Source organism: Hesperophylax consimilis, chromosome 26 (assembly GCF_061612785.1).
Source record: "Hesperophylax consimilis isolate HC1 chromosome 26, BYU_Hcon_1.0, whole genome shotgun sequence".
NCBI lineage: Eukaryota > Metazoa > Arthropoda > Insecta > Trichoptera > Limnephilidae > Hesperophylax > Hesperophylax consimilis.
The window spans coordinates 28181096-28193389 of NC_142861.1; the positions used below are offsets into that span (position 1 = coordinate 28181096).

General features: G+C 37.1%; 1 protein-coding gene across 1 annotated transcript in view; it reads left to right on the forward strand.

The window, feature by feature from the left end:
* The window catches only part of Sulf1 (Extracellular sulfatase Sulf1), a 220690-nt gene that overhangs the window by 187015 nt on the left and 21381 nt on the right, over positions 1 to 12294 (forward strand). Inside the window, exons 6-12 of the mRNA XM_089647310.1 lie at positions 6580 to 6718; positions 7455 to 7642; positions 7992 to 8147; positions 8488 to 8722; positions 9063 to 9192; positions 9835 to 10010; positions 10280 to 11988. Coding sequence (XP_089503436.1) covers positions 6580 to 6718; positions 7455 to 7642; positions 7992 to 8147; positions 8488 to 8722; positions 9063 to 9192; positions 9835 to 10010; positions 10280 to 11988 — 2733 coding nt within the window. The remainder of the gene's footprint in view (positions 1 to 6579; positions 6719 to 7454; positions 7643 to 7991; positions 8148 to 8487; positions 8723 to 9062; positions 9193 to 9834; positions 10011 to 10279; positions 11989 to 12294) is intronic.

Genomic DNA, 12294 nt, shown 5'->3' on the forward strand with positions numbered 1-12294 from the left:
CTTATAGGAAAGGAACAAAGCAACCGCAAATAGCGCCAAACGCTTGCAGTTAGGTACTTAGTTCCTTTCCTGTAATTCGAGGCTCATGTGGCATAAGAGTAAATGCCACATAATGCCAACCAAGCTGTCCCCTCGTGCATATCTTATTAGGACACGTCTTCCGCGGGACTTTTCCCTCCCTAACCGCTGCATACATTTCCCGGAGAAACCGCAACATACACATCTTAAAATAATGTCAACATTTAAATATCGCCAATAATCACATTTTTTATGTTGAGTTTTTTCGCGGAATCGATTCGTCATTAAAATTTTTGCGTGCCTATTTACCAAAGTCAGCAAAAGAGGCAAAGCTTAACATTCTCAAAGAAAGCCAAATTATTTTGTTTACGTTATTTATTTTAGTTATTTCTACTGGAATGTCAACGTCTAATATACAGGTTGTCCCAAAAGTTATCCTTTGGAGTGCTGGGGACGGACCAGGAGGTCTAGCACGGACGATCGATACGATATTGACGAAACCCGTCATCTTAGGTCAGTTAGCTATATTTGCGAGCACGGTCAACGATTGATAAGAAATATTGCGACCGACGCGCGACTTTACGCAAATGAAATTTGAGTAATAAATATTTTGACTTTTATAAAACATATTCATGTAGATAAAAAAAAACACCGATTCTGAATAGACTATTATTTCTATATTTTTACTCTCATAATTAATAAATCGTTCCTTAAAATTGATTTAAAAGCTTTGCTGTGTATACACTCCATAATTGGTCGAACGATGTCACATGTATACCGTGTTAAGTTTATACAACGTCAAAATTAAACACCTCTTTCTGTTACATGTGTACTTTGATAATAAGAGGGTCGCTATACAGTTTTGTATCGTGTAGTTATTTTTGTAGTTTAGACCGGTTCAAATATCGGGGCTCCATAGAAACCGGAATAAATCTGGCTTTCAAGAAACTGGGCGTCTTGTATAGGGCTAGCAGATTCTTCAATAGTAACCAGCTGCTAACCCTTACAAATCCCATGTACGTCTAATAGTTGAATTTGGGAGCCACCTCTGGGCTGAAGCCCAACACTTGACAAACCTACTTGATTCTGTGCAAATGAGGGCAGTCCGTCTGATTGACAATCCACTGTTAACACACCGATTACCATCTCGAATTCACAGACGCAATCTGGGCATGCTAAGTCTGTTATGAAGGTATTTCAAAGAAGCCTGCTCTAATGAGCTAGCATCATTTAAACCGCCTCACAACGCTGCCCAACCGGTTGGCGACATAGCTCTGCTGTCTTTATACTGTACAGTCAGGGGTCGGTGTCGGTCTTGGGAGGTGTAACATTTTTTTTTTAAATGTCTCTTGACATTTTAGAAGTTTTGTTCAAAACAGTAAAATTGTACTACGTAGGTAGTAAGTATATACTATTAGATGATACCGTGTAGACTTCAGTGTACGGGCTCTGTCCGGCGAAAAATAACAAATTCTAACATTAAAAATAAATTTCAATGAAATTAATTGTTGATATATTCAATGAAATTATTTTTTTAATATAAAAATTTTAATTTTTAAAACACATTAATTTAGTTAGAAAGTAAACATTACAAAAAATTACTGGAGTTCTTACTAAATTTTTTTTAGAACTCCATACAATATGCACTAATCACAGACGTTTAGTAGACGGATGACGTCACGCACCCTCCCGCTTCTTACCGCTCGGATTGCGATCGTTTTGGAAACATATTCAAACTTAAAAATTAATTACCCAGTTATTTCACTTATTGACAGTTTATCCGACACCGTGGAGTCCTTGCTAAAACAATGGCTTTTGTCTGACGACTGTCGGAATCATATTCTGACCGTGCTCGGAAATATCGCTAACTGACCATAGATATCGGATTTCGTCAATATCGTACTGACATAGGGCTTTATGGATCGTCCGTACAGCTATCAACACTGCGGCCGCGATCGGGAAATCGATATAAAATCATCGGTAGTTACGCCTATCAATCCGACATTGAAAAGCTAACGATTTCACTGTGAAAGACCCACAGAATATCACAACATGACTTAAATAAACAATGTTAGTTTTTTTTAGATATTGGCACCATGATTTTTATGAATAACATAAAAATCTTTTTCGGATGCACATCTGCACAAAACCATAATCTATTTTTTTACTGCGCAATCCTGATTTACCCTGCAATTGATCACTTAAAATAACTTGACTTCCGTGGTACATTTTTTTCCAGTACAAGGAATCGAAAATAGCTAATAAAAAAATTATAAATCATAAATCGGGCAAAAATGTTTATTTTTCAAAGAAATGGGCACTGTCAGTTTTATTTTGGACTGTGATCAATAGCAGGACTATTCAGGGTTGCTTAGTAAAATGTAAAATATTGGAATATTGAAATTTGTAGCTGTGGCACTCGAAAAACTGATCTAAGGTGTCCATCGAAATTCATAAAAGTGCCAATATCTCGAAAAAAACTATTTTTTACTTAAATCATATTATGAATTGGCTGACTTTGACTTTTGGGAGACCCTGTATAGTTTCATGACCAGGTACATGATCTTTGCTTGTTTGATATCTTGATGTAAATCTTTTACACGTTAGTGTCCCATATCCGGGCATTTCATTAATATTATTTATTTATTTGTTATTTTATTGTTTTTCTCCTGTTAACGTTAGCTTAACTACCCGGCTTCATCCGTGTTTTTGAAAATTTTAAATTGCGTCATATTTTCTTATTTTTTAACACTTGGATGAATGGGTTTTATACACGGAGTGATATCGAATTTGGTCCTTATGATAAATTAACAGACCTTATTAATACAACATCAATTTAAGAATGTTTTATTGATTTGCCTTAAAAATATATAATTATGATACAAAGAACTTTCGTTGTAATGCAAAAATACTCCGACATCATGATAATAATATTCGTAATTTACTTGAAGTTTATCAGGAAACCTGTTATTTTTGTTATTTGTTTTTGGGGTGTTATGCCGTGTTGCGCTAACTCCTTCTTTAGCGCAACACGGCATAACACCCCAAAAACAAATAACAAAAATACTTTTGGCCGTGAAAATCTTAAATCATATTTAGGAAACCTGTTAATTCATTCGTAGAGCCTACAATTCCGTTTTTAACCAGAATTACCAATAATTAGTGATTCAATTAGCAGTATTAATTTTTCTCCGTGTAAAGCTCCATAACTCATGATAAACATGACGTTACGTTCTGAAAATATGAAACTATTGAATTCCCCAATATTTTTTGAAAAATATCTTCCTGAAACAGAATATAGAATTTAAGCCTCTGCTCACTGAAATCAGAAGGCCTTCGTGGTCGAGGGGTAAGGCGTTCGACTAGCAAGCCAGAAGTCGTGGGTTCAAATCCCAGCGGGTTCAAATCTCATATATTTTATTAATATGTGTTATTTCACAATTTACTAATTAAAAATAATATATAGTATATTTGCAGCACATTCTAGAATGGAAAATACTCTCAGTATCGCCCTGTTGTAAGACCACCATTCAGAATTGAACATTGCTTGAAATGGCTTTAGCCGTGTTTGGTGACCAGATATGAATAGCCAGGTACTTCCCCATCTCCTTCCCCCTACCTATTGCCTTCAGCCTCTCAACATACCCCGATTGAGGATGCCATAGTCTCACTGGCTCCGGGCGGTTGGGAGCAGTTGGGACTCTTGTGCGGTTTCACATTAAAAATAAAGAATTCTCTAACAGTTCACGTCATAAAATCTTAATGGGAGGTCGTTCACAAACAGCATTCAAATTTACCGCAAATTCATAATTTGTTTTCAATGTAATGTTTACTTCCGCAGAAATAGCGGTTATTTTCGTGAACTCCTGGGATTAGATTTATGTTGTTTTTCGCAGAAACACATCGTTATTTGTATAAATTGCGCGTTAAAATTACTCGTATAGATTATATACATTAAATAATAGGTTATAATAGGAATTCCATGAACATTTTGGTAAGCAAACAATTAAAGAGGAATGCGTAAAAAAAACCGTTTTCGTGGTGGAAATAAAGTTATTCTTGTCGATTTTTTACTGAACAACGTAGATAAATTTGATGCGTAATGCCGGGATCACACGAGGACAATACAGAAGACAATACAATAATGTCCTGTCCCTGCCCCGTGAACAGCCTCGACCGCGCAGGGTAAAATGGGACAGTACAACAATCCTACCGTAGTTCAAACGCTGAAAGCTCTCGCGCGTCCCGAGCGAAAAATATTATCTTTCTATTAGTTTTATACCAACATGTATTGTATTTACATTTTTAAGGCGATGCCATACGTGGTAATGCAAAATCATGTTTTTTTGGTTTTAAAATTTGATCAATTAGAAATGTTTTATATTAAATCTAATAATCCTAATCAGTGTCTCACCAATACAGGTGTGACAATAACAAATCGTTTATTAACATATTTGTATTTACCTTTTACCCATTCTCATTTGTTATTTACTTGCATATTTAGCTTACATATTATTATAATAGATTAATATTACTTACATTTTCCTTTTGTTACTATTTTTGTTATTATCATTTTGTTATTATTATGTATTTAAACATCCATGTATGTAAATTTTTGGGCACCATGCCTGTTTTATGTACTTAAATAAAAATAAATAAATAAATAAAACACTTTGTTTACTAACCACGACTTGGTTAGAAACCGGTAGATGTAATAATAAAAAAGTCGTGGTTAATAAACAAAGTGTTTTATTTGATTTAATATATAATGTCTAACCACAAAGTGATTGCTTCCTACGAAAAAATAAATGTTTTAATTAAATACTGCGAGTAGAACACATCTTGGCCTACTAGATAATCCAGTATTTTTTGATAAGTCTTTTAATAAGCCTAGAAAAAATAATGTATCAGGCCTATAAAAACTTCTTTAAAGTTCAAAATCTCCTACTTACGAACGCATTTTCGGTTACGTTTTTATTGTATAATGTGGCAAATTAAGTTCTTTATAAAATGATCGTAAAACAATTAAATATTTGTGCCTGAACGTCCGCAAAATTAAATAAAAGCCACTTTTTGGTCATGTTTTTTTCTTGTATTTATCAAAAAATACGGATGGTGTTGAACGGGAATTTAAACCTTATCGCCATCTACATAAGGGGTGTTATTGTTAGCGGCTTGATTCAAAATTTCACACGACGTATGGTATCGCCTTAAGCCGAAATACGATATCCGAGCGCCGAGAACTGAGACACGTACACGCGGACCAACTGGCTATTGTCCTACTGCATAAATAACAACTCACTACTGTCCTGTCAAATCGCGTTTACACGCGGCCGGTTGCGGTTATGGTTTGCCCGTCTGTCTCGGTTCATTGTCCTTTCTTCCAAACTACTTTTCACACTAGGACAGTGGGTCCGGAGCTGGGACAGAATAGTATTGTATATTCCTCGTGTGTTCCCCGCATAAGTGCATAGAATTTTTAGTTTCTAAGTCTACAGCGACTTGTTTTACATTTTTCAATATTGTTTTCATGTCAAAGTATTGATTTATTTATTTGCGCCTCGAATTTTATAAACAATATATATTCTTTAGTTAGAGTTTGACAGGAATAAATTTCAATGGATAATTGGATAGTAAAGGCATTTAAGGTTACAATTATTACTAACATTACAAAAGTGGCTGTTCGGGATATCGGTTAGAGGAACAACCAAAAAATATGTGATCTAAAGTTCCACTTCTAGATCACGGAATGTAAAATCTGGAGAGTCAAGCACGTGAATTTTATAAAGATGAAAAGAATTTATTTTTTCCAAAAATGAGGGAATTGTTGAAACCACGGTTTTGATGTGGATTGACTAGTAATGTTCCAATACTCTGCCCAAACATTGCGGGATCTACGTATGTTTGAGGATGGAAAAAAATGTCAGATAGGGGAATATGGTTTACGAGGGTAACAATAGGGTTGGATGCTCTTTGTTTTGCCAAGGAATCCGAATATGGTTTACGAGGGCAACAATAGGGTTGGATGCTCCTTGTTTTGCCAAGGAATCCGAATATGGTTTACGAGGTTAACAATAGGGTTGGATGCTCCTTGTTTTGCCAAGGAATCCGAATATGGTTTACGAGGGTAACAATAGGGTTGGATGCTTCTTATTTTGCCAAGGAATCCGCAATATGTATAATATCCACAATGCCAACATGTCCGGGAATCTATTATTGTCTTACAACAATCTTAGAGGAATCTCCCAACAACCTCTTCAAAATTGGCTGACATCCTTTTCACCTCCAAACCAATAGATTTCTTCAAACATCCAAGACTGTGTTGTTATATTTTGCCCAGTGTTTTGTGTTATGTCACTATTAAATGTGTATTTTTTTGAACTTGTAGAGGAAGTTGATTTTGGATTTCAATGTATGTTTTTCGAAAGATTAGCGTTAGGGTTTATTTAGCGATGACAATGCTGGACGATGTTTTACTGCTTTCTTTAGTAATTTCGAAAACCTTTCTGACGTATTGTGACATCAATACAAATTCTTAATTCCTCTTTCTCTTTTCCACAGTACCCCGACCTACGACCACGCGCCGAACCCCGATAAGCAGTGGATCCTGCAAGTCACCAATAAGATGCAGCCCATTCACAAGAAGTTTACGGACCTCCTCATGACCAAAAGATTACAGACCTTGCAGAGTGTGGACCAGGTAAACTTGCTTATTTCCTCGTAATTTGTTACAAATCCATCGTCATTATGGTCTAGCCTAATCTCATTGTAAATAACCAAGTACTTCTTCATATTTTCCAAGAATCTTTTCCCTTTAGAATGATGGATCCATGATCAAACAAGTCTATACTTCTGCGAGCTCCAGATTCTACTGTTACTACTAGTCTAGCTGCAAAAATCAAAACTTTAATTATTGATCTTGAATTTATCTTTGTTGGGTGGGATATGGAACCTGCCTAAACCCACTGGAGGGATGATGTATAATAATTTTAATTCTGAAACAAAGTTTTACTAATGAATTGTAAAGCACAAAGTATTACGATCGACTGAACGAAGATGTTGTTCGTAAGTTTGTTTTGTGAATGGGAAATACTTATGACAGTTGAGAATGTATTCTTTACTGCCGTATTCATATTGTACAGCCTTTCAGAATAATGTGCAATTGACTTTTGCTGATATATCGCGCATTTCAATAATGTCGATGCAGAGGTTTGCATGGGTTGTTGCACCGAGCATTAACCTTTTTAGATGCAATTATAATTTGTGCAAGTGTATCAGCTGGTCTTTGTGCTGGCTGAGAAAGATATTTGCGTCCGTTAAGTTGCTCTTTGCTAGAAATCTTACAAGAGGCCTTTACCACATAGGAACATCTCAATCACCAATAAAATTAAATGAATCCATAAATTTAATGTACTTATCCAATCCTGTTTCCCCAGGCCGTGGAGCGGGTATACCAGGAGCTCAAGCAACTAGGAGAGCTCGACAATACGTACATCGTTTACACGTCCGACCACGGTTACCACCTGGGCCAGTTCGGCCTAATCAAGGGGAAAAACTTCCCCTTCGAGTTTGACGTGAGAGTTCCTTTCTTGGTGAGGGGGCCTGGAGTGGAACCTGGGACAGTGTAAGTCTTTATAAATTATCTATCATGTAACTTATTGTAATCTCACTAAGACAGCTAGTAGGACATGTAAAGATGATGAAGAAACACTCATTGATCTATGGTGCTTAACTGAAAAAAGGTTCGGATACCTGAAAAACCGTGTTTTAGAACAGGATACATGGCATTCCTAGTGAAATTCATTGGGGATTAGTCTACTGTCAAAAGAATAAGTTGACACATTATGACCTGAGTGCTTACTTGTGCTCTAACCAATTTATTACAAGCTCGTACCGGTTACCATTTTTAAAATTATTATTTAATTAAATACAAATTTTTGCATCATCATCAAAATTTTATTTTATCGTTGCAGTGTTGATGATCTAGTACTCAACATTGACATGGCTCCAACATTCCTGCACATGGCTGGAGTTCCTCAACCAGCTCACATGGATGGCAGGTCCTTCCTTTCTCTGCTGGACGGTAGGAGCCGACCGAAGAACAGACCTGATACCTTCCTAATTGAAAGGTAATGATCACTTTTGCTAAGGTACCCTTTTTTGTTTTACTTCATTCATTGCTAGGTTTATTTTCTGTCCCTTTTACATTCCTTTAGGCCAGGAATTAACAAATCAACCTTCAATATCTTTTCAGGATAATATCTGTGTTGTATTATAGCATGATTTACTGTTTCCCCTTTCCCATGTGTCTTTCTTCCTATATACAACAATCATCATCCATTTCAAGTATTCCACAAGGCTCCCAATTGATACCTATTTTATTTAATATTATTTCAAGAGTCAACTTTAACAATATCAGATATTTATCTTTCCATCGCCATATAATATTAAGTATTTGTCATTCCACAGTTCAGGACGTCGTGAAACTCCTGAGCAACTAGCTGAAGCAAAGGCCAGAGCCGCCAACAAGTACTCCAAGATTGCTAACACTCCGGGATACGAACCAATGGCCAGCACGACTGCCAAGGCTCTGCTGATATTGCAGGAAAGGATGGCAGCAGTCAATGGAAGTGCCGCAGATGGGCAGGAATCTGCAGAAGACGATGATGATCTGTATATTGAAGGGGATGATGGAGAAATTGAGGTAGGTTTAATGGTTTTTTATACTAATTTTTTTAAATTGACTCCACACAGGGGTGGAATCTTCGAGGCATATGTGAATGTTAATTGAAACTTTCTCTTAAGGAAATGAAGGAATGAACCTGGGTCTTAAAGATACCTGCACTGAGGGAGAAAACACTGAAGCTGGCAAATTATTCCACAGCCTTGTTGTGAAGCACAAACTATCTATTCTCATATTATAATTTACAATTGTTTGCTGCTGAAAATACAATACCGCTAGTTCATTGAAACATTTTAATCTTCTCAAGGCTTTTTGGGGTATCAATCATGACAATAAATTTTAATTGAAATATTTTTTGCAGTTCCCATTTTCATCAGAAGGTGAGGAAGATTTGGATGGCGATGAAGCCATGGACCCCGAGGATGGGCCGGCTGGAGATGATGCTCCGGAAGCTAACCTCGTCAGCGGAGTGGGGGTAGGACAACTGCCAGGTACAGGATTTCCTTGATATTTTATTATCTACAGACCTATGTAAGAAAATTCAGATATGGTTTCCAAGAAATAAATTTTTAAAAATTGTACAGTATCGGTAAAGATAGTGACTTACACCAATCTTATTTTCTGTTGCAATATGCAAATACATTTATTGTGATATCAGCCTGTGATTTTTTTAATTTATTTATTGAAATTTGTATGATTTTTTTTTTTCTTAAAACCTAGTGGTCTTGGTTTTTAGTTTTTAAATACAAATATATTTATTTAACAGAGTATATGTTATATACATTTCTTGTTGTTAATTATTACCTCCCTTATTGAGAATAACTTATGTTTGGGAAAGGCCGTACCTGTGCAGGCACAATTGAAGCGTTTTACTAGTGCCTGGTGCCGTTTGGCTCAGAGCAGGCCCTGTGTGTACTATATGAGTTGTATACATTGAATAATTTTGGGAATACTATCATGAACATACATGTAAAGAAAAAGAGATACCAGTACACTAATTATTGCAAAAAATAAAATCAGAAAATTTAAAAAATTAGAGAATGTGGGGGTACACATGCATACATATATTTTATGTACTAATTTTTTTGAAATGCACATAATATTTATACTTATAAGCATTCTTGTATCTCTAGGAGCCACAGAGCAGCAGCTGGACAACACGCTGCCGCGGGTGGTGGGCGGTGGTCGTCTGGCGCGCCTGGCCCTGGCCTGTGCCGTGCCGGAGATGCGGCGTCCCTGTGCCAAAGGACAGAGGTGGCGATGCGCCCTTGTTGCTGGGCGCTGGCGAAGACACAAGTGCAAATACGAGGTTGGAATGCACTATGTTTTGCTACGATGCTGAGAAGTGTATATTTTATTAAAGAATCTACAGTAATTCTTAATACAAAAAAAAATTTATTTCCAACGCTTCTCAATTCATGATTCCATTTGAATTATTTTACTTTTCCAGGTTTGCGGCGTTTTCGAATCAATTTTACTTGCCTTATTTCTTACTACTATCTTACACATGTGAATTTTAATTTCCTTTTAAAGACACTATATTATTCAATACAGACTGAATAGTATTTTTTGTTTCAGGCTGAAATCAAAGCTAGTAGTAAGAAATGTGCTTGCTTCACTCCCGGGGGAGTCGTCTACACCAGACTAGAAACTGACGGAGATTACGCCAATCTTCCTCAGTCGCAATCCAACACCTTCATGAGGAACAAGAGGGAACTGTCCACACCTCTTGAAGATGATTCCATGTCTGTTGAAGAATTCATCAAGAAACACCCAAGAGTAGCTCATCTATCTCCATTCTACGATGAGGATATTGAAGGTGAATCAGACGAAGAAAACTTAGACAATGTACTGCAGGTCATCGATAACCACATCAAACATACAAAGAATTCCATCAGCTCTTACGAAAGCCAGCTCATTGAAAATATACCAGTTGAAAGATACAAACGCATCAAGAGAAGTCCGAAGAATGTACGCTCCAGATCCACAGACAATCTCATGAAGTCCAAGAGACGAGGTTTGTTTAATAACCGAACAGCAAGTCTAGAATGCAAAGTGGAAACAGACGGGATTGTCAACTGCTCCAAGAATGTTTATAAGGATCTCAAAACTTGGCATGCTAATAGGTTGTATATTGAAGATGAAATCAGGCAGTTGAAAACCAAGTTGGAAGATCTCAAAGAGATCAGAAAACATCTTAAGGAGACCAGACCAGAAGGGGCAACTGCAGCTGCGGAAAACGGCGAACCAAACTCACCTTTTGATATATTTTCAAGTGTTAATTCAAATGGCAAACAGGGTGAGGAAAGCAGCTTCGATGCAACAGAGAAAAAAGTGCCGATAAGTCAACCCTCTTCCAATAATGTGATCAATGAAAATAGTAATTTCGAACCTGTCGGTGCAGTTAACAATGAGTTTGGAACGGCGGGTATTGTAAATAATACAGAATCTACAAATCCCGAAGATCCAGATGGGAAATCTACGGAGGGCTCAAGGTCGCAGGAAGATGTACCTTTGTTGGGAAAACAGCCGAAAAGAACTAGCACACCTAGGAATAGGATGAAGGACAACATAGAAAAACACAGTTCTTCTGAATCCGCAACGCAAAGTCAAATTGGACAGACTGCCACTGACCCCTGGACAACTGCTCTTAAAGAAACTTCCATTGACACTTCTCAATCGTCAACTGAAACTGCTTCCACTGAGAGAACTCAAAGCAGGCATCATCATTCTAGAATCAATGGAAGGCACAGAAATCATTCTCATACTGATAATGTAAACCACCAACATCCGACCACTTTCGCATCATCCACTTCTGAGCGATATCCAGAAACAATACCACCATCCTCAGCAAATGAAACTGACTTATATTTCGATGGGCTGTTCAATAACGCTCTTCAAAACGAATCAAGGCGTAGTTATGACGATGAAGAATCAACTGGTAATTTCACAGATCTCAACAACATTCAAAACCGATCGCAATACTCTGTTACAATCAGAGTAATAGCTACTGATCCTAGCAAAACTTCAAGCCCGGCTACATTTAGCACCGCCAAAGAAGAGGAAGAAAGAAAGTTTAATCCTATAGAGAAGGCTGATGGAAATAAGATTGCCAATGCGTTAGGTCCAGCCAAGATAGATATCTCCACGTTCAAGGAGTCTCAGAAGAAGATGAGTGAAGGAGGGTATAATGCCGCCGCAGAGGGAACAGATCAGATCCAAGAGAGGCTGCAACCTTTCTACATTGATAATGAAGACAGACACATGTGCTACTGTGAGCAAGAAAGGTAAATATTTGTCTATCGCCCCCAGATTAAAAAATATGACTGAAGAATATAGGGTCGGATTAGCTCAGTTTTAGAGCAGCACCCCGGCAAGGTTAAGGTCCTGAGTTCAATATAATTCCATTTCCAGATGCGACCATATCTTTTTCTGATTTTTCTGTTTAAAATTTTTCATTTGTGAATGACTAATATTGTTTTCAATGATTAAATATTTGTGGCAGCGTGAACGTCGGGATCACCAGTATGGCAGTGTAAAGTCGGGATCACCAGTATGGCAGGATAAATGTAATGTACGATGGCTGCCGGTAT